We start from the raw sequence: 23,355 nt of genomic DNA on the forward strand, positions 1-23,355 counted from the left end.
ATACGCGATTCACATTGGGAACACTTACATGTTTCAATTTATATATTAGGTACACATTTGACATCAACGCTGTCTTAACCGAGTAAAGAAGCATGCTAAGCATTTTTACTCTAAATAATGAATCAAGTCACGTGGTGCGGGTGCGGATGAGAGACATTGTATAAATTTTTCTGATAATTAGCTTGTTCATTTACTGCATCAAGATGATCTATCATCAGATTGTATGAGGAAATAATAGAAATGTTGCCTAGCCTCCATGCACTCTTGCCTTAGAGCAGATCGAAGCATAAGTGTTTGGTAATGGACTGGCGAACCACTCTCGGCACGAGAAGAAACATCCTTCAGCAGATAGGCATGGGGATAGGCCTAGAGCTGTACACACATATGCCGTTCATTTGTTTGTTTGTTGATTCATCACGTATTGGTCCAACTTACAATCATACCGGTAATAGACTCTAGCGGGTAGAGAGGAAGAGAGATTGCAAAGACGCAGGAAAGTTCGTTGGCGAATGTAACTCAGTTGGTTACTTCTTCATCATCTTCTTCTTCTTCGCTGTAGAAGATTGTGCCTGGATACAAGCAGTAAATGCATAACCTTGACTCCTTGATCATGCCTGAATGACCCCAAATCGTGCCCTGATGCGCATTCGCGACGTCGTGTCTCGGAAACCCATTTATCCACCAATTTATGCCGTCTCTCGCTTGCCCTCCTTCAGCTCCTTCTGTATCGGTTGTTAGTATATCGTCACCTATACATTCCGTAAAGCAAAGGTATGTTATGTGTGCGCGCGATAGGACGAGTGACGTACCAGAGCCCTCATGGTGCCGTGAAGAGCATGTCGGTGGTTTCTTCGGAACTTGGGGTCGGTTCCCTTAAGAGAAGGGTATCGGTTGGTCTTTGGCTTCTTGATACTATATTCCGCCAGATTTGTTAGTCGGGGATTCGGCAGGTGTAGACGAATGCTTCATCTTGATATAGCTCGATCGACTCGAAATAGACATACCCGTTACGGTGAGCCTTGCGCGACTGGTTGTGCTGAGACGAGTTCTTGGACTCTATGATAAAATGGTGAGCTGGCTATTTCCTAATAGTAAGAGTATATCATCCTGAACTTACTCGCCATTGTGACTGTATTGGTCGGTTTGTTTGGGGAAACACGAGTAGTCGACGAAGGTTGATGTTGTCAGTGAAAAGATGCAAGTTCAGTTGGTGCGTCTGCGATTACCACTTGTGGGCAGAAAATTAAGCGAGGGTCAAGCCACAGTACCTATCTATAGGAGGGGCTTGCGCTAGGTGGGGATTGACCTACTGTGAGGTACCTAAGTATTCCTTTCTAATAAATTCATATACATGGATATTTACATAAAACCCGAATTAGAGATTACCTCACAAATAGCCGTATTAAAGACGGGTGTAGAAGACTTTAAGTCTTCAAGTCAAGGTATGTCTCTGAGACTACCTAATATGTATAATTCGTCGGTGCTTTTGTTCCATTCGATTATGATATTTCTCTAAGAATTTGAAGCTATCGACCAAAACTATGATTCCAACATATCCCTCAAAGACATTCGTATACTTGCGCCCAGTCTGCCTGTACTCCTAACACATAATAGACTTTATACAAATGCGTCACACTTAGTCTGAGTAGTATATACTTGCGTATATATATTTCCTCTCACCTCTAATTAGCTGTCTATAGGGGACTCGCCTACTTAGCTGTAATAGGAACGGGAAGCTTCGCTTTGGAGGCAGTAGCTGCCGCCAACTCAGCTGCTTTGGCGAGATGTTCTGACCGAATCTTGCGAATGTATCTAAACAGGAGGATAAATAGAAATTCCATTCTATAAGTACAAGTCAGTATATAAGTGTATATAGTCGGCATAGTGGTTTTCTTTAGACTTACCGCTCCTTTGTCATCATAAGTATTCCTTGTACCAATAATCCTTTTACGATTTGCGGCCCAATGCCCTTGAAAAGGCTTAGTAGACCTTCATGTTTGATAATAAACTGCATCACTTCGATAAAGCCCTTAAATGGTTTTCCTTGGCGTTGCGGCGGCGGCTTTGACTGTAGGCCAACTTTCGCGACTATTAGAGGCTGTGTAACGATAGTAGCCAGTGCTTTTGACATAGCACCAAGGACTATATGATCGGAATTAGTTTAGCTCTCTTATATCTCAGTAAAGAGAACTTACGGAAAGCCTCCCCGGCAGTCAAGCGGACCTTCCCAGGGAAAAATATGCCCTTCAATCGCTCATATGCGCCATACGTGATGGCAGGATTGACTACCAGCACCAAGCTAGCTTTCAACCCCCTCCAAAGACCGAAAAAGCCATCCTCGCTTTCGATAACCTCGCGAGCCGTATCTAAAAGGCCTTTCCTATCCGCCTTGCTCTGTGTTTGCTGTCTCGTCGTGACCACAGCCACCGGGATCGTAAATAATTGAGCTACAGCACCAGCTACAGCACCTAATGCCAATTCGACGGCCGTGGACGGTGGCGCCGGAGTCTTCTGCGATTTGAAGTAAAGGTCTCGTATGATCGAATACCAATAGAAATAGGCAAAATTGGTAGACGCGACTCCCAACAGGGCACCGTTTATACCCGCATATAATCCTTTAACACCGTCCTCCGCAGCAATCTTGGTGATAGCATCCCACGTCGATGTGTAATGAGGGTCGGTGTGCTCGCTCGTATCTCCAGGCTTTCGCTTGACCTGGACCTGTAAACGTGTCTTAACTCTAAAAGCAAGAAAGTAATTAGTGCCGATTCCACGCAGTGCTAAGGTAAACCTTCATCTTACATATCCAACGGATATACAAGAGCATTAGCTAGGACTGCTCCCGTAGCGCCAGCTACAGCGAAACCCCATGGAGGTAACGGGGCGGGCTTTGACTGCACAGCCATCGCAGCCAGTCAATATTTCCTACAGTTCAATGGAGTACGTCTGCTTTAATTGGGGGTTTGTCCTCCTCTGGAGATATTTCTAGTTGATGACACCGGCGCTTTTGAAGCAAAAACTAAATCGAGATTTATAAGTCGAAAGCCGGAAATAAGTCTAACTGCACGCGCGGATAAAGCCGTATGTATGTATGGTTAAAAGGCACTTGGATGCTCTTTAGTTTTAGTTGCTACCGCACCATGGAACACGAGACACAATTCGAATTCGAATATATGTACACATTTCGGTAGAGAGTAAAACCAGACCGCTATGGGGTAGTAGTTATAAAAGAGACAACAAAAAGATGTTAAGACCCCGGATCTGCACAGGACAATGAAGCCGTCCTAACGTCGTCACTCCGGTGATGCGAAAATCGGGAGGCCGAGTTTAAAAGAGCGCCCGTAAAATAATGGACCTCGGCCAATTGCTAGGCTGGCCCACCCCCGTCGGCAATTACATTAGTACCTAGGTACTACTCGTACCACGCCCCACTTTTCTGGTTGGTCTGTTCAACCTATTAGCTTAAATTAGTGCTTATTAATATTATCCATATATTATAATTATTTTTAAAATTATTAAAATTTATAAATATTATATAATTAATTTAAATTTAAAAATTAAAAATAAAATTATTATTTATTATTATATAATAAATTTATATTTAAATTTATTAAAATATAATATTAATAAATTTAAATTTTTAAATAAATAATAATAATATAAATTAAATATTAAAATAAATGTTAAATTAATAATTAAATATATAATAATTTATATAAATTTATTATTTTATTTATTTAAAAATTTATATTATTTAAATTAAAATAAATTTAATAATTTTAAAAGTTAATTTATTTAAATCTTTTAAATTTAACTTAATTTATTTTAATTTATTTTAATTTACGTTTTTTAACTTTATTATAAATTATGTTAAAGTTTTATTACATTTTTAATGTTACGAATTTTAAAGCTTACGGCTTAAAATTAAATTATGCGTAAAGCGCATGAGCTACCTTAAGAAATGGGAAGGACCTCCTTGTCACGTGGCACTTTTAAAAGCGTAGTCGCGCGTAATTACGTGTTACGAGCTAACAAGTAACGAAGCTATACCTAATATGGAAGCGGGGATGTTAATTAACAGCATTTCGGTTAAACCTTAAATATATAAATCTTATGGATCTTATGGATTTTAAAGATTTTATTAAAAAATATAAAATCTTTAAAATTTATAAAAACTATAAGATTTATAATGCCTTTAAAAAAACATTAAATAAAAAAAAAATCTATAAAATATTTAAAATTATTATATATTTAAATATTTATTTACGTTTTTTTAACTATTAATTTAAATCTTATATTTAACTTATATAAAGAAAAAGATTTTAAATTTTTTAATAAATATTTTTAATATTTTATTAATATTTAATTTATATTATTATTATTTACTTAAAATTAAAACTTTTATTATTATATTTTAACGAACTTAAATATAAATTCGTTATATTTTAATAACTTTTTAATTAATATTATTACTAATTAAATATAATATAAATATTAACTTAAATAATAACATTTTTTTATTTATATAAATTAATTATAATTTATTTATTTTAAAATATTTATTAAATAAATTACTTAAAAATTAATTTTTAATAAAAATTAATTAACTAAAATAATATAATAAACCTAATATACCACCTTTTAATTACGTTTTAAAATTAATTAATAATATAATTTTAACGGAAATTAGGTTTTAAGTAAAATTATTAAAAAAAAAGATAAAAGAAATTATTAAAATTATTAATAAAGGAAAAAAGAAAATTTAAATTAAAGAAAATAAGATAAACCTTATAAGAAAAGGACTTTAAAAAATATACGAAATTTATTAAGCACTTAAAGAAAAAATAAACACTTTAAAAGAAAAACTAATTAAATTTAAAGTTAAAAAAAAAATAATAATAATAATAAAGATCTTAATTTACACTTAATATAATAAAACCTTATAATTTTATTATTATTAAATAAAGGATTTAAACCTTTTTTATTATTTAAGTACAATAATATTACGAATATAAAAATTTAATTTAATATAATTAAACTTTATTTAACCTTTTTTTAAATTAATTTTAATAAAGATAAATATAAAGTCCTAATAATATATTAGCACTTTAAAGGTAATACTTTTAAGTAACTTTAATTTATTATAAATAACCATTTTAACAAAATTTAAAAAAGGATAAAAGAATTTAAATATATTTTTAATAAATATTTTAACTTTAAAAATAAAATATAATTAATATTTAATAATTCACTTAAAAAAATATTTATAAAATTATTTAAACTTTAAATAAATTAAAAAAGCCTTAAAATATATTATTAAATTTAAACAATTAATAATAATCGCTTAACTTTTTAAGGATATTTAGTTTAATTACTTTTATAAAAGATTAACCATATAAATTAAAAATGAGATTTTAAAAAGAAAAGGCTTAAATATATTAATAAATATATCGAACGCGCTATTATCTATAATAAAAGATCGTACAAAAAGTGTTAATAAGTACGTACGTATAATATAAAGCAATAAACAAGTAAATCAAATAACAATGGGGGTGAGACTAGTATATTGATGATGTCTAAGGAGGGAAGAATCTATCTGAGGCTAGCTAACAATGTGATGTCCTTTTATACAATAATAGAAGGTACACTGTTTCTCCCTCCAGTATTGGCGATAAGGCACCTTATCGGGGATAAGGTGCTTATGCGCCGATGTCACACAACCATCAAAAGGTTTCAAAAGAAAAAGATTAAAAAGCTTATTTTTACTCATATTAAAAAAGAATTTAAAAAAGTAAGCCTTAATGCCGTTAAAATAAAAAAACTAAAAAAAATATAATTAAAATAAAATGTTATAATTGTAACAAAATAAATTATATATTTAAAAATTATAAAATATTTTAAAGGTAATTTAAAGTACTAAAGGAATAATTAAAATCTTAAATTATAAAAACAGTATTTTTAAAAATATTTAATATTTAAATTTTCCAAATTACTTAAAATATTAAGAATTATATTATTATTAATAATTATTATTTTTAAAAGAATATTTACAAATATAATTAATAAAATTACTTACGTTATTTTAATAAAGAAAAAAAGTAAATAAAAAATTAATTTATATTTTAATAATATTTATTATTTATTAAAACCGAAAAAAGATAAAATATAAATAAAGATTGTTTATAAGGTATATTAAATTATATTAAAAAATGGTATAATTATAAACCAAAGGTTTAAATACCTTTAAAAACTATTAAAAATAATTTAAAAGAAAAATTTGTGACGAACCTACACTCAGGTCCGTTAGAGTGTAGTAACAGGGGTCTTGATTTTAGGTAAACAGTAGCGATACGGGTCAAGTGTCAATAAAACGTTGAAAGTGTTCGTCAGGAAGGCTTGGAGTCCTTCCTCTTATATGGGTTAGATATAAGACTTAGATTGATAGCTAAGGAAACGTAAATGAATGTCTAGATACATGATGGTTTTTAAGTACCCGTAGACCTCCCCGTCCTCTGAGGTTATCGTGCCCTTTGATGATCCTGTTGATTCTAGTGATCCTGCAAGATCACCAGGATCACCAGGATCACTTCCCTCCAATACGTTTTACCCGTAGTTTATCCGTTCCTGGGATCGTACGTTTCGAGATCCCCGCTTCCATACAAGGTATGGTTCCCGTGCTGTTGGTTCGTGACAAAATTATAAATAATAACTTAACAAAATAATTATAATAAAAATAGGTTTTATAAAGTTATAAAATTTATAAACAAATAAAAAATTATTATAAAATAATAAAAAAACAAATGGCTTTTTTATAAATTAAATAAGATAAAATAATAGATAATAAACTATTAAATATATAATAACGGTATTATAAATATAAATTTAAAATAATTAATTAAAAATAATTGCATTTATATTTAAAAACGCATTATTAAATAAGAGAAAAAGTAAAATAAAAAGTTTTACATATTCTTAATAAATTAAATAACTTTAATTCCTTTTATTATAACACTTATCCAATTATAAAAATTAAAAATATAATATTTCTTAATTATTAAAGGATTATAAAAATAAAAGATTATATATATAAAAAAAGAATTTATTGCGTAAATTATTAATAAATATTTTAAAATATAAAAAAAGAAAGTACTAGCTATTTAAATTAATTTAAGAATTATAAAAATTAATATTTTAAAAATTATATATACTTTATAAAAAGCTATAAAAATTAAGCGATTTTTAAATATAAATAAATAAATCCTTATCCTTAATATTAAAAAACTTAATTTAAAATTAAAAATATATATTTATAATTTATAATAAAACCTAAAATATGAAAAACATTATAAAATATTTTAAATATTATATTTTTACAATTATTATTAAATATATAACTTAATTAAAAAAAAATATAAGATTTTAGCTTAAATCGGTTAAAGAATATTTACTTATATATTAATATAAGAATATTAATAAAGTCCAAATCAAATTCGAATTAACTCTTTTAAAAAACATATAAATAAATAACATAATTTTTAATATTATATTTTTAACAGAAAATAAATTTCGAGAGTACACATATTATAAAAAAATATAAGAAAATTATAACTAATATAAATATTAAATACATATAATTTATAAATTTATTACTTTAAAAAAATGTATAAAATAATATGAAAATATAAAGGTATTTAATAAGTTTTTAATAGAACTTATAAAAAAATAATAAAATTAACTCGAAAAAAAAACTTTAATAAAGAAAATAACTTTATAAACTTTAATACAATTAAAATTATTAATAATTACTTATATATTATAATAAAATAAAAAGATTAAAAGTTTTAAATATTAATTAATTATAAATATTTAATAAATATTATTAATTTAAATATAATTAATAAATACTTAATTAATTATTAAAAAAAAGAATTACTATATTAAAAATTAATAATTAATAAATAATTAATTAAATATAATAAAGGATAAATTAAATAAAAAATTATAAATCTTTTAATCCGAATTTAATAAAAAGATTATTTAATTTCCTTTAATATTATAAATATTTAATATAATATAATCTTAAAAAAACCTTAATTAAAAATTAATAACTTAAAAATAAATTAATAGAAAAATACTGTTAAGTAATTATTATTAGAATTAAGTACGGAAAGTTATAAATTTAAACATTAAAAAAAAGCTAATTTAAATGAACTTAATATAATAGTAAAAAAGTATATATTTATAATTTTTAAAAAAGTTTATAAAGTAATACTTTTATATATATTATAACCCGTAAAATTAATTAGAGAAATAAAATAATAAAAAATAATAAAAGGAAAAATTAAAGTAATATATAATAAATTAATTAACGTATTAAAAAAATATTAAAAAAATATTTAAAATTATTTACTGAAAAATTAAATATAAATATAGGAGTTTTAAATTATAAACTTTATAATTATAAAATAAATTTTAAAAAAAGATAATTACTTAAGTTAAATAAAGTATATTTATGAAATATAAATAAATAAAAGGTATTAGTTAAAATTATTAAACGAAAATTCGAAAAAGGATATATATGAAAATTAGATTTATTAATAAGGAGTTTAATTTTTTTAATATTTAAGAAAAATAAAAATGAGATATTAAGATTAAATAAAGATGGAAATATAATATATTAAAATGTGTATAATTATTAGTACTTTAACTTTATTATTAAATAAAATGGTTACTTTTTATTTAATATTAATGGGTTAATAAAAATAATAGGAAATATAAAATAGTTTATAATATTAAACTTTAAAAAGGTATTTTATTTAATTTAAATAGTTAAAAATAATAAATGGAAAATAATAATATAAATTCTTTTTAGTTATTATAAATGTTTAATTATATTATTTAAATTTATAAATGCGTTAGTAATATTTTAAGGAATAATTAAAATTGTATTACGGAAATCTTTAAGAAAAATAGTTTTTATTTATTTAAATAATATTTTAATTTTTTTTAAAATCTTTAATTAATATAAAAAATATATGGACGAAATATTAAAAGCTTTAAATAAGGTTAATTTATTAATAAACTTAAAGAAAAGCAAATTTTATATATAAAAAATTAATTATTTAAAGTATATAATTACTTTTAAATAAATTAAAATATAAAATTTAAAAATTATAACAGTATAAAATTAATTAATATTAGATAGTATTATTATTATATAATAATTCCACGGCTTTGTTAATTATAATAAATAATTAATAAAGGATTTTAGCAAAATTATAAATTTTATTATAATTATTATATATGGAAAAAAAAGAACTTTTTAATAGATGCCGTGTAACGAACTTACATTTAGGTCCGTTAAAGTGTAATAACAAGGGTTTTAATTTTAAGTAAATAGTAATAATATGGGTTAAATATTAATAAAACGTTAAAAATGTTTATTAAGAAAGCTTAAAGTTTTTCTCCTTATATAGGTTAAATATAAGATTTAAATTAATAGTTAAAAAAATGTAAATAAATGTTTAAATATATAATAATTTTAAATATTTTATAAACCTTTTTTTTTATTTGATGTTTTATTAAGGGCATTATAGATTTTATAATTCTTAAAAATCTTAAAGATTTTATGTTTTTTAATAAAATTTTTAAGATTTATAAAATCTATAAAATTTATATATCCAAGGTTTAATTAAAATGTTATTAATTAATATCTCTGCTTTTATATTAGGTATAGCTTTATTACTTATTAGTTTGTAATATTATTTCTTTCTTTTTAAGCCTTTTTATCTTTAAAAATCCTAGTAAGTTCTTCTTTTCCATTTTTTTATTTTTATTTTAGTTTAATAAAATTAACTTTTTTTATAATATTAAAATATATATCGAAAGTAAGTTTTAAAATTTGTTATCGGTTTAATTAAAAAGTTACTTATAAAGTTCGTATTACTTTTATTAAGTTTTTTAATTATTAGGAAATATTTTATTTTTATTGTTTTTATATAAATAAAATTTTTTACTTTTTAATTATTAATTTTTTTATTTATAATTATTATATCTGTAATAATAATTGTTTGGGATATAATGTAATAAAAATAAATTCCTTAAATAATATATTTTCTAAATTACTTTATTTGCGTAATAAGCGTTATAAAATTAAGGAAGAACTTTTTTAATTATATAAAGAAATTAAAGGTTAATTAAATGAAATTTGCAAATATTATAATAAAATTTATAAGTATTAAATTAAAATTAATAATTAATAAAAAGAAATTAATTATTATTAAAGTAATATATTTAATTATATTAAGCGTTTTAATTAACTTTGTTTTTAAGAAAAGGTTATAAAGGCAAAAGTTATTAAAATTATATATTATAAAGTTAAATTTAAGCGTTTGGAAAAAAAGGAGGATAGAAATTAAGACGTTTTTAATTAGGTTAATCCTTTTAGACCTTTTAATTCTTCTAAAGGCAATCCCGGCGGGGCCATTGTTTTTTAAGATGGTTTTAACTTAAGGGTTAATTTATTAACGTTTGTAAGCAGTTAGGATTTTTTCGGTAAAATGTTTTTACAAATTCTTAAGCATTTTTAAGGTACTTAATTAGTTTTTAAATATTTTCTTTTGGTAAGTAGTCCTTTTATTTAATTAAATATTTAATTTAATTTTTAAATCTTTTAAAATTTAATATTTTTTTAACTTTATATTTTTAATTAGCTTTAATATTTAAAATAATTTATATTAAGGCATTTTTAAGTACTTTTTCTAATAAAAAAATATGAAATATTAAATATAATTTTATTTTTATTAATAATAATAATTTATAATTAATTTCTAAAATAATTTTTTCAATTTTAAAAAGTTTAAGTTTCTTATAATTTAATTTATTATTTGGTTTTTTAATTTTAATATTTTATTATAATAAATAAATTTTATCTCCCTTCTTAAAAATTAGTTCTTTAATTTTATATTAATTATTATATTTCTTTATTTTTATTTATAAGAATTTAAGTTCGTTTATTAGATATTTTTACATAATAATAATTTATTTTGTTATAGCTTTTACCTTAAGAATAATTATCTTTTTTATATTAATTAACTTTATGGTAATAAAATTGTAATTAGTATTTATTTTAAATGAAAATATTTTTATATTTTTATTTATAAAGTTATTATATATAATTTTTACTTATAGTAATAATTTTACCCAATTATTTTATATTTTGTTAATATATGTACGAAAATACTATTTTAACGTTTGATTTAAATGCTTTATTTATTCATTTAATTATAAGTGGTACGCTGTTAACAATTTCTATTTTACATTTATTTTTACTATTAAACTAATCCAGAATTTAAATATAAATAACTTATCTTTATTTAAAATAATACGTTTTAATAATCTGTATTTACTAATTATATATTTAAAAAATGTATAAGTTAAATTTTTAGCTGTATTAAATTCTTTATAAAGTATAAAATATCTATATTTAATTAATTTATTAATTATTACCTATATGTTATTATATAATATATTAATTATAAATTCTTTTAATAGTAGTAGCTTAATAATGAAATTTTATGTAATAATTTTCCAAGCTTTATCCGAAATTTCTGTAAGTTAAATAAGTTCGTATAATTTATATTTAATTACTTTAATTTTATTATATATATTATAATTATTAATTATTTCTTTAATTACCTTAAGTAGATTTGGGAAGTTATAATTTTTAGTAATTTGTTACATAATTTAAAAGATTTTTTAATATTTATATAATAAATATTTATAATATTTTTTAATAAATTTATATTATAAGGCCTTTAGTACGTATATTTTATTTAGGTACGTAATTACTTTTTCTCTTATTTAAGTGCTTGTAAGTAATTCCTCTAAAAGTAATATTTTTTTAATATATATTATTTATATATTATCTTTTTTTATAAGATATAATATTAATAAAATAAATGCTCCTTATTTATTTAATATAAATATTACTTTTTTTTTATTATATTTTTTATGTTAATACTATTAAGTTTATTTAATATATTTATTTATATATTTGCTTTTTCAACAATATAAACTATTTTAAAATTAAAGTTATTAAGATATTTTACTTATTTTTAAACTTTAAATCTTAATTTCTAAATAGTTATTAACATTTTAAAATTATTATAATTAAATAGTATTGTAATTAATTCTTTGGTTTTATTAAGTTAGTATTTTCATTTTTCAAATGCTATAATAATAATAAATAATTCTTTGTTATAAGTTTGGTATTACGTTTAAGCTCTTTTAAAGGTCTTAAATAAATATGCTATTAAATGCTATATCCCATTATCTTTAAGTTATTTTAAGATTGCACTTATGATTGCATTTGATCCGTTTATATGGATTCGTTTTAACTAATTTAGCTGAAGTAATTTCATTATTAAATCGTTAGTAATAACTTTTTATATTTTTTTAAAAGTTTTATCTGTTTTTAGCGTTCATTAAAAGGTTCTTTCCTTTTTTTATATAGTAATTATAATAAAATTTATAATTTTGTTAAAGTCCTTTATTAATTATTTACTATAGTTAGTAAATCCGTGAAATTATTATATAGTAATAATATTATTTAACGTTAGCTAATTTTATATTATTACAATTTTCGAGTTTTATATTTTAATTTATTTAAATATAATAATATATTTTAAATAATCGATCTTTTGTATATAGAATTTACTTTTTTTTTAAATTTATTAATAAGTTAATTTTATTTAAAGTTTTTAATATTTTATTTATATGTTTTTCGTATTAATTAAAAGTTTTAAAAAAGATTAAAATATTATTTAAATAAATAAAAACTGTTTTTCCTAAAAATTTCCGTAATATGGTTTCAATTATTCCTTAAAATATTATTAACATATTTATAAATTCAAATGGCATAACCAAACATTTATAATAATTAAAAAAAGTTTATATTACTATTTTCCATTTGTTACTTTTAATTATTTAAATTAAATAAAATACCTTTTTAAGGTTTAATATTATAAACTATTTTACATTCCTTATTATTTTCATTAAACCATTGATATTAAGTAAAGAGTAGCTATTTTATTTGGTAATAAAGTTAAAATGTTAATAGTTATATATATTTTAATATATTATATTTTTATTTTTATTTAGTCTTAATATCCTATTTTTATTTTTTTTAAATATTAAAAAGATTAAGCTCTTTATTAATAAGTTTAATTTTTATATATATCTTTTTTCAAGCTTTTATTTAATAATTTTAATTAATACCTTTTATTTATTTATACTTAATAAATATACTTTATTTAATTTAAGTAATTATTTTTTTAAGGTTTATTTTATGGTTATAAGGTTTATAATTTAGGACTTTTATATTAGTATTTAGTTTTTTAGCAAATAATTTTGGATATTTCTTTTAATATTTTTTAAATACGTTAACAAATTTATTATATATTACCTTAATTTTTCCTTTTATTATTTTTTATTATTTTATTTCTTTAATTAGTTTTATAAGTTATAATATATATAAAGATATAACCTTATAAGCTCTTTTAAAGGTTATAAATATATACCTTTTTATTACTGTATTAAGTTTATTTAAGTTAGCTTTTTTCTAATGCTTAGATTTATAACCTTTAGTACTTAACTCTAATAATAATTACTTAATAATATTTTTTTACTAATTTATTTTTAGGTTATTAACTTTTAATTAAGGTTTTTTTTTAAAATTATGTTATATTAAGTGTCCATAATATTAAAAGAAATTAAATAATCCCTTTATTAAATCTAGATTAAGAGATTTATAACTTTTCATTTAATTTATTTTTTATTATATTTAATTAATTATCCGTTAATTACTAATTTTTAATATAGTAATTCTTTTTTTTAATAATTAATTAAGTATTTATTAATTATATTTAAATTAATAATATTTATTAAATATTTATAATTAATTAATATTTAGAATTTCTAATCCTTTTATTCCATTATAATATATAAGTAATTATTAATGGCTTTAATTGTATTAAAATTTATAAAATTATTTTCTTTATTAAAGTCCTTTTTTTTAAACTATTTTTATTATTTTTTTACAAGTTTTATTAAAGATTTATTAAGTACTTTTATATTTTTATATTATTTTATATACTTCCTTAAAATAATAAATTTATAAATTATATATATTTTATATTTATATTAATTATAATTTTCCTATATCTTTCTATAATGCGTATAAGCTTAGGGCCTGTCCTTAGTTAAAAGTGTAATGCTTAAAATTACATTATATACTTATATACTTCTTAAAAAAGTTAATTCGAACTTAATTTAAACTTTGTTAATATCTTTACATTAATATATAAATAAATATCCTTTAACTAACTTAAGCCAAAATCCCGTATTTTTTTTAATTAAATTATATATTTAATAATAATTATAAAAATATAATATTTAAAATATTTTATAATATTTCTTATATCTTAAATTTTATTATAAATTATACATGTGTAATTTTAGTTTTAAATTAGGTTTTTTAATATTAAAGATAAGAATTTATCCATTAATATCTAAAGATTGTTCAATTTTAATAACCTTTTATAAAATGTAAATTATTTTTAAAATATTAACTTTTATAATTTTTAAGTTAATTTAAATAATTAATACTTTTTTTCTTTATGCTTTAAAATATTTGTTAATAATTTATATAATAAATTCTCTTTTAATATATATAATTTCTTATTTTTATAATCTTTTAATAACTAAAAAACATTATATTTTAAATTTTTATAGTTAAATAAAAACTATAATAAAAAGAACTAATATTATTTAATTTATTAAAAATATATAAAACTTTTTATCTTACTCTTTTTCTTTTTTAACGATTTGTTTTTAAATATAAATGCAATTATTTTTGATTAACTATCTTAAATTTATATTTATAATACCATTATTATATATTTAATAATTTATTACCTATTATTTTATTTCATTTAATTTATAAAAAAGCCATTCGTTCTTTTATTATTTTATAACGATTTCCTATTTATTAATAAAGTTTATTACCTTATTAAACTCATTCTTATTATAGTTATTTTAATTGATTATTACTTAAAGTTTTTCCTTTAAATCGTTTTTAATAATTTTAAAAGGTATTTAAGCTTTTAATTTATAATTGCATTATCCTTTAATACAATCTGGCATTTTCCATAGGCAATTTTTATTTATATCCTATCTTTTTTTAATATTAATAAATAATAAATATTACTAAAATACGAACTAATTTCTTATTTTTTTTTTCGTTAAGATAATATAAGTAATCCTAATAATTACATTTATAAATGTTTTTTTAAAAGCAATAATTATTAATAATAATATAATTCTTAATATTTTAAGCAATTTAAAAAACTTAAACATTAAATGTTTTTAAAAATATTACTTTTATAACTTAAAGTTCTAATTATTCTTTTAATATTTTAAATTGTTTATATAACATTTTATAATTTTTAAATATATAATTCATTTTATTATAATTATAACATTTAATTTTAATTATATTTTTCTTAAGTTTTTCCATTTTAATAATATTAAAATTAACCTTTTTAATTTTTTTCTTAATGCGGGTAAAAATAAGCTTTTTAATTTTCTTTTCTTAAAATCTTTTGTATAATCTTTTATTATAAATAATAGTACGTTTAATATATTTATTAATATACTTAAATCTTTTTTCTTAAAAATTTTATTTTTAACTTACATAATTAATCCCTTATAAAAATAATTAAATTAAATATTTTTAAAAAGTTAAATAATAATTATTAATCGTTTAAACTTAATAATATATTTTAAGGCTTTTTTAATTTATTTAAAGTTTTAAATAACTTTTTAAGCATTTTCCTTTTTAAGTAAATTATTAAATATTAACTTTATCCTATTTTTAAAGTTAAAATACTTATTAAAAATATATTATGATTTTTCCATCTTTTTTTAAATATTATTGAGATAATTATTTATAATAAACTAAAGCCACTTAAAGGCATTACTTTTAAAATATTAACATACAGTTAGTACTTTATATTTATTTTCACTAAGATTAATTTGAAAGAAAGCTAAATAAAGCTTAATTATATTAAGCTAAGCTTTTATATTTATAATGTTATTATATTTAAGTAGTAAAAAGGGCTTAAATCTTTTATTAAATAATAGCAAAATTGTGGGTTTTTATTGCTTAGTAAGTTATGAGTTAAGATTTTTATTAAAGTTATTATTAAGGTTATTATTAAGATCTTCGTTAAGATTTTCGCCTTTTTTAATTTTAAGTTAAGTTAATTCCTTTTTTAAGGTTTTTACTTTTTCTTTAAATACCTAATAAACATTATATATTTTTTAAAATCTTTTTCTTAAAATTCTTATTTATTTATCCTTAATTTAAACCTTTTTTTTTCTTTTATTTAAAATTTTAGTAATTTTTTTTACCTTTTCTTTAAATAATCTAACTTAAGACCTAATCTCTATTAAAACCATATTATTAATAAGTCCTAATATATAATTAAAAAATAATATATTAAATTTATTATTTTATTTTATTTAATTAACTTTTATTAAAAGTTAATTTTTAAGAAATTCGTTTAAAAAATATTTTAAAATAAATAAATTATAATTAATTTAAGTAAGTAAAAAAATATTATTATTTAAATTAGCATTTATATTATACTTAACTAATAATAATATTAATTAAAAAACTATTAAAATATAATAAACTTATATTTAAATTTGTTAAAATATAATAATAAAGATCTTAATTTTAAATAAATAATAATAATATAAGTTAAATATTAATAAAATATTAAAAATATTTATTAAAAAAGCTTAAAGTTTTTTCTTTATATAGGTTAAATATAAAATTTAAATTAATAATTAAAAAAATGTAAATAAATATTTAAATATATAATAATTTTAAATATCTTATAAACTTCCTTTTTTATTTAATATTCTATTAAAGGCATCGTAAATCTTATAATTTTTAAGGATTTTAAAGATTTTATATTTTTTAATAAAATCCTTAAAATTTATAAGATTTATAAGATTTATATATCCAAGGTTTAACCGAAATGTTATTAATTAATATCCTTGCTTCCATACTGGATATGGCTTTATTACCTGTTAGCTCGTAATATGCTGGAAGTAAATAAAGCTTTTAAAAAAATATAAAAAGTTATTATTAATGATTTAATAATAAAATTACTTAAGCCGGATTAGTTAAAACAAATTTATATAAATGGATTTAATGTAATTATAAGCGTAATTTTAAAATAATTTAAAAATAATAAAATATGGTATTTAATAGTATATTTATTTAAGATTTTTAAAAAAGCTTAAATAAAATATTAAACTTACAATAAAAAATTATTTGTTATTATTATAGTATTTAAGGAATGGAGATATTAGTTTAACGGAATTAAAGAATTAATTATAATGTTATTTAATTATAATAACTTTAAAATGTTAATAATTATTTAAAAATTAAAACTTAAGGTTTAAAAATAAATAAAATATTTTAATAATTTTAATTTTAAGATTATTTACGTTATAAAAAAGGTTAATATGTAAGTAAATGTATTTAATAAACTTAATAGCGTTAATATAAAAGATATAATAAAAAAAAAGTAATACTTATATTAAACGGATAAAAAGTACTTATTTTATTAATATTATATTTTATAAAAAAAAATAACATATGAATAATATATATTAAAGAAATATTATTAATGGAAAAATTATTTACGGATATTAAGATAAGAAAAAATGTAATTATATATTTAAGTAAAATATATATATTAAAAGTTTTATAATATAAATTTGTTAAAAAATATTATAAATATTTATTATATAAATATTAAAGAATCTTTTAAATTATGTAATAAATTATAAGAGATTATAATTTTTTAAATTTATTTAAAGCAATTAAAAAAGTAATTAATAACTGTAATATATATAATAAAATTAAAGCAATTAAATATAAGTTATACGAGCTTATATAATTTATAAAAATTCCGGATAAAGCTTAAAAAATTATTATATAAGATTTTATTATTAAGTTATTATTATTAAAAAAACCTATGATTAATATACTATATAATAACATATAAGTAATAATTAATAAATTAATTAAATATAAATATTTTATATTATATAAAAAATTTAATATAGTTAAAAATTTAATTTATATATTTTTAAGCACGTAATTAATAAATATAAATTATTAAAACGTATTATTTTAAATAAAAATAAGTTATTTATATCCAAATTTTAAATTAGCTTAATAATAAAAATGGGTATAAAATAAAAACTATTAATAATATATTATCCATAATTAAATAAATAAATAAAGCATTTAAATTAAATGTTAAAACAGTATTTTCGCATATATATTAACGAGATATAAAATAATTAAGTAAAATTATTATTATAAGCGGAAATTATATATAATAATTTTATAAATAAAAATATAAAAATATCTTTATTTAAAATAAATATTAATTATGATTTTATTATTACAAAATTAATTAATATAAAAAAATACTTATTTTTAAAATAAAAGTTACAATAAAATAAATTATTATTACGTAAAAATATTTAATAAATGAACTTAGATTTTTATAAGTAAAAATAAAAAAATATAATAATTAATATAAAATTAAAGGACTAATTTTCAAGAAGGGAAATAAAATTTACTTATTATAACAAAATATTAAAATTAAAAAACTAAATAATAAATTAAATTATAAGAAATTTAAATTTTTTAAAATTGAAAAAGTTATTTTAAAAATTAATTATAAATTATTATTATTAGTAAAAACGAAATTATATTTAATATTTTATATTTCTTTATTAGAAAAAGCACTTGAAAATATTTTAATATAAATTATTTTAAACGTTAAAATTAATTAAAAATATAAAGTTAAAAGGGTATTAAACTTTAAAAGATTTAAGAATTAAATTAAATATTTAATTAAATAAAAAGATTATTTATTAAAAGAAAATATTTAAAAATTAATTAAACACTTTAAAAACATTTAAAAGCTTATAAAAACATTTTATTAAGAAAATTTTAATTATTTATAAATATTAATAAATTAATTTTTAAATTAAAGTTATTTTAAAAAGTAATAGCCCCGTTAAAATTGCCCCCGGAAGAATTAAAAAATCTAAAAGGATTAATTTAATTAAAAACATTTTAATTCTTATTTTTTTTTCTTTTAAATACTTAAATTTAACTTTATAATATATAATTTTAATAATTTTTACTTTTATAATTTCCTTTTAAAAATAAAATTAATTAAAATACTAGTAATTATATAATATCGGCGCTTAAACACCTTATCCCCAATAAGGTGCTTTGTTATTAATATTAAAAAGAGGAACAGTATACCCATGTAACGAACTTACACTCAAGTCCGTGAGAGTGTAGTAATTAGGGCTTGATTTTAAGTAAATAGTAACGATACGGGTTAAGTGTTAAGATATTATTAAAAGCGTTTATTAAGAAGGTTTAAAGTCCTTTTTTTTATATAAATATAAGGTTTAAATTAATAGTTAAAAAAATGTAAATAAATGATTAAATATATGGTAATATTATATATCTTATAAACTTTTCCTATTTTGGGCTTAAAGCCTTTGTGATTTTAGTGATTTTAATGATCTCATAAAATTATTAAAATTATTAAGATTATTTCCCTTTAATAAGCTTATTAAAGTTTATCCGTTTTTTTAATTGTACGTTTTAGGATTTCCGTTTTTATATAAAGTATAGTTTTTATGCTGTTAATTCGTAATATTATTTCCCTTTTTTTAGGTTCTTTATCTTTAAAGATTTATTAATAAATGTGTTTTTGTATTTGTTTTTCTTTTTTTTTATATATTTTTTTAAGCTAATTTATTAAAATATTAAATTATGTGTTTAAATTTATTACGAAATGCAAAAACTGTACTAATTAACGGGAAAGTAAGGAACTTTGTGCTTTTTATATTAAATTAATTAATGTTGCTTTTATTTTATATTTTAATTGTAAATACTTTAAGGAATTTCTTTGTATTTTTATTTCCGATCTGTTATTTTATAATGTTTGTATTTAAAAAAGTTAATGTTTTAATTATAATATTTTAAAAATAAATTCTTTTCGTAAACTAAAGAGTAAGATAAAGTTTTTTAAAGATAAACGCTATAAAATTAAGGATAAAATATCTCGGTATTAAAAAAACTTATTGTAATTTATTTTTTATTTAAAGGAAATTTATATTAAGGAAAAAGAAGCTAAAGGTAAAACCTTTTATATTTTTTAACGTAAGGAAAAGTTAAATCGTAAAAAAGAAAAAAAAAAGGGTAAGAGTTAAGATGTTTTTAATTAAGTTAATCCGTTTATATTACTTAATTCTTCCGGGGACGACCTTAGCGGGGCCATTGTTTTTTAAGATGGTTTTAACTTAAAGATAAATCCGTTATTATTTATAAGCAGTTAAGATTTTCTTAGTAAAATGTTTTTATAAACTTTTAAATGTTTTTAAAGTACTTAATTAGTTTTTATATATTTTCTTTTAATGGGTAATTTTTTTACTTAATTAAATATTTAATTTAATTTTTAAATTTTTTAAAATTTAATATCTTTTTAATATTATATTTTTAATTAGTTTCGACGTTTAAAGTAATTTATATTAATACATTTTCAAGTGCTTTTTTAATAAGGAAATATAAAATATTAAGTGTAACTTTATTTTTACTAGTAATAATAATTTGTAATTAATTTTTAAAATAACTTTTTCGATTTTAAAAGGTTTAAATTTCTTATAATTTAATTTATTACTTAGTTTTTTAATTTTAATATTTTGTTATAATAAATAAACCTTATTTCCTCCTTTAAAGATTAGTCCTTCGATTTTATATTAATTACTATATTTTTTTATTTTTATTTATAAAAATTTAAGCTTATTTGCTAAATATTTTTATGTAATAATAATTTATTCCGTTATAACTTTTACTTTAAGTATAAATGTTTTTTTTATATTAATTAATTTTATAATAATAAAATTATAATTAATATTTACTTTAAATGGGAATATTTTTATATTTTTGTTAATAAAGTTATTATATATGATTTTTATTTAAAGTAATAATTTTACCCAATTATTTTACATTTTATTAATATATATGCGAAAATATTATTTTAACGTTTAATTTAAACGCTTTATTTATTTGTTTAATTATAAATAATATATTATAAATAGCTTTTATTTTATATTTATTTTTACTATTAAGTTAATTTAAAATTTAAATATAAATAACTTATTTTTATTTAATATAATATGTTTTAATAATTTATATTTATTAATTATATATTTAAAAAAAACATAAATTAAATTTTTTATTATGTTTAATTTTTTATATAATATAAAATATCCATACTTAATTAATTTATTAACTATTACCTATATGCTATTATATAAAGTATTAATTATAGGTTCTTTTAATAATAATAATTTAATAATAAAATCTTACGTTATGGTTTTTCATGCTTTATTTAAAATTTTTATTAATTATATAAATTTATATGGTTTATATTTAATTAACTTTATTTTATTACACATATTATATTTATTAATTACTTTTTTAATTATTATTAGTAAGCTAAAGAAATTATAGTTTTTCATTATTTATTACATAGTTTAAAAAATATTTTAGTATTCGTATAAAAGATGTTCGTGGTATTTTTTAACGAACTTGTATTATAAGTTCTTAAATATATATACCTTTTTTAAATAAGTAATTACATTATCTCCTGTTCTGGTTTTTTAAGGTAGCTCCTCGTTAAATATAGCTGCTTTAATGTGTGCTATCTAGATATTGTCTTTTTCCGTAAAATATAATGCTAAAAGAACAAACGCTTTTTATTTATTTAACATAAGTACTGCTTTTTCTTCTATTATATCTTTAATGCTAACGCTGTTTAGTTTATTAAGTACATTTATTTATGTATTTGCTTTTCTTGCGACGTAAACTATTTTAAAGTTAAAATTATTAAGGTATTTTATTTATTTTTAAACCTTAAGTTTTAGTTTTTAAATAATTATTAGCGTTTTAAAGTTATTATAATTAAAAAGGATAATAATTAATTCCTTTATTTTATTAAACTAGTACTTTTATTTTTTAAATGTTATTATAATAATAAGTAATTTTTTATTATAAATTTAATATTTTATTTGGGCTTTTTTAAAAGTTTTAAATAAATATGCTATTAAATGTTATATTTTATTATCTTTAAGTTATTTTAAAATTGCGCTTATAGTTGCATTAAATCCGTTTGTATAAATCTGTTTGGGCCGATCCGGCCGAGGTAATTTCATTACTAAATTACTAACAATGGCTTTTTATATTTTTTTAAAGGCTTAGTCCGCTTTTAACGTTTATTAAAAAGTTCTTTCTTTTTTTCATATAGTAATTATTATAAGGTTTATGATTTTATTAAAGTTTTTTATTAACCGTTTATTATAATTAATAAAGCCGTAAAACTGTTATATAATAATAATATTATTTAACGTTAATTAATCGTATATTGCTGCAATTTTTAAGTTTTGTATTTTAATTTATTTAAGCGTTATTATATATTTTAAATAATTAATTTTTTATATATAAAACTTGCTTTTCTTTGGATTTACTAGTAGATTGGCTTTATTTAAAGCTTTTAATATTTTATCCATATATTTTTTATATTAGTTAAAGGTTTTGGAGAAAATCAAAATATTGTTTAAATAAATAAAAACTGTTTTTCTTAAGAACTTCCGTAATACGGTTTCGATTATTCCTTAAAATGTTATTAATATATTTATAAGTTTAAATAATATAATTAAATATTTATAATATTTGAAAGGGGTTTATATTATTATTTTCCATTTGTTTCCTTTAGTTATCCGAATTAAGTAAAAAGCTTTTTTAAAGTTTAATATTATAAATTATTTTATATTTTTTATTATTTTTATTAAGTTATTAATATTAAATAAAGGGTAATTATTTTACTTAATTATAAAATTAAAGTATTAATAATTGTACATATTTTAATATATTATATTTTTATTTTTATTTAGTTTTAATATTTTATCTTTATTTTTTTTAAGTATTAGAAAAATTAAGTTCCTTATTAATAAATTTGATTTCCGTATGTATTTTTTTTAAATTTTCGTTTAATAATTTTAATTAATGCTTTTTATTTATTTACACTTAGTAAATATACTTTATTTAATTTAGGTAATTATTTTTCTTTAAGATTTATTTTATGGTTATAAAGTTTATAATTTGGAACTTTTATA

The 23,355-nt window shown here is 18.7% G+C and overlaps 2 protein-coding genes across 2 annotated transcripts; both read right to left on the minus strand.

The window, feature by feature from the left end:
- Positions 1-604: 604 nt before the first annotated feature.
- Positions 605-1,523, minus strand: F4812DRAFT_336467 (ribosomal L29e protein family-domain-containing protein). The gene is made up of 5 exons (XM_047931603.1): positions 1,311-1,523; positions 1,118-1,228; positions 1,005-1,056; positions 810-912; positions 605-722 (listed from the first exon to the last, which is right to left on the minus strand). The coding sequence occupies exons 2-5, from the start codon at positions 1,122-1,124 to the stop codon at positions 687-689; spliced, it is 198 nt and encodes a 65-aa protein (XP_047791907.1). The 5' UTR covers positions 1,125-1,228; positions 1,311-1,523; the 3' UTR covers positions 605-686.
- On the minus strand, positions 1,486-3,402 carry F4812DRAFT_336491 (mitochondrial carrier). Its single transcript, XM_047931604.1, has 4 exons — positions 2,803-3,402; positions 2,196-2,740; positions 1,905-2,142; positions 1,486-1,842 (listed from the first exon to the last, which is right to left on the minus strand). Exons 1-4 carry the CDS (start codon positions 2,904-2,906, stop codon positions 1,710-1,712), a joined length of 1,020 nt encoding a protein of 339 aa, XP_047791908.1. The 5' UTR covers positions 2,907-3,402; the 3' UTR covers positions 1,486-1,709.
- Between the last annotated feature and the right edge of the window lie 19,953 nt (positions 3,403-23,355).

Source organism: Daldinia caldariorum, assembly GCF_022478825.1.
Source record: "Daldinia caldariorum strain CBS 122874 unplaced genomic scaffold F4812scaffold_5, whole genome shotgun sequence".
Lineage (NCBI taxonomy): Eukaryota > Fungi > Ascomycota > Sordariomycetes > Xylariales > Hypoxylaceae > Daldinia > Daldinia caldariorum.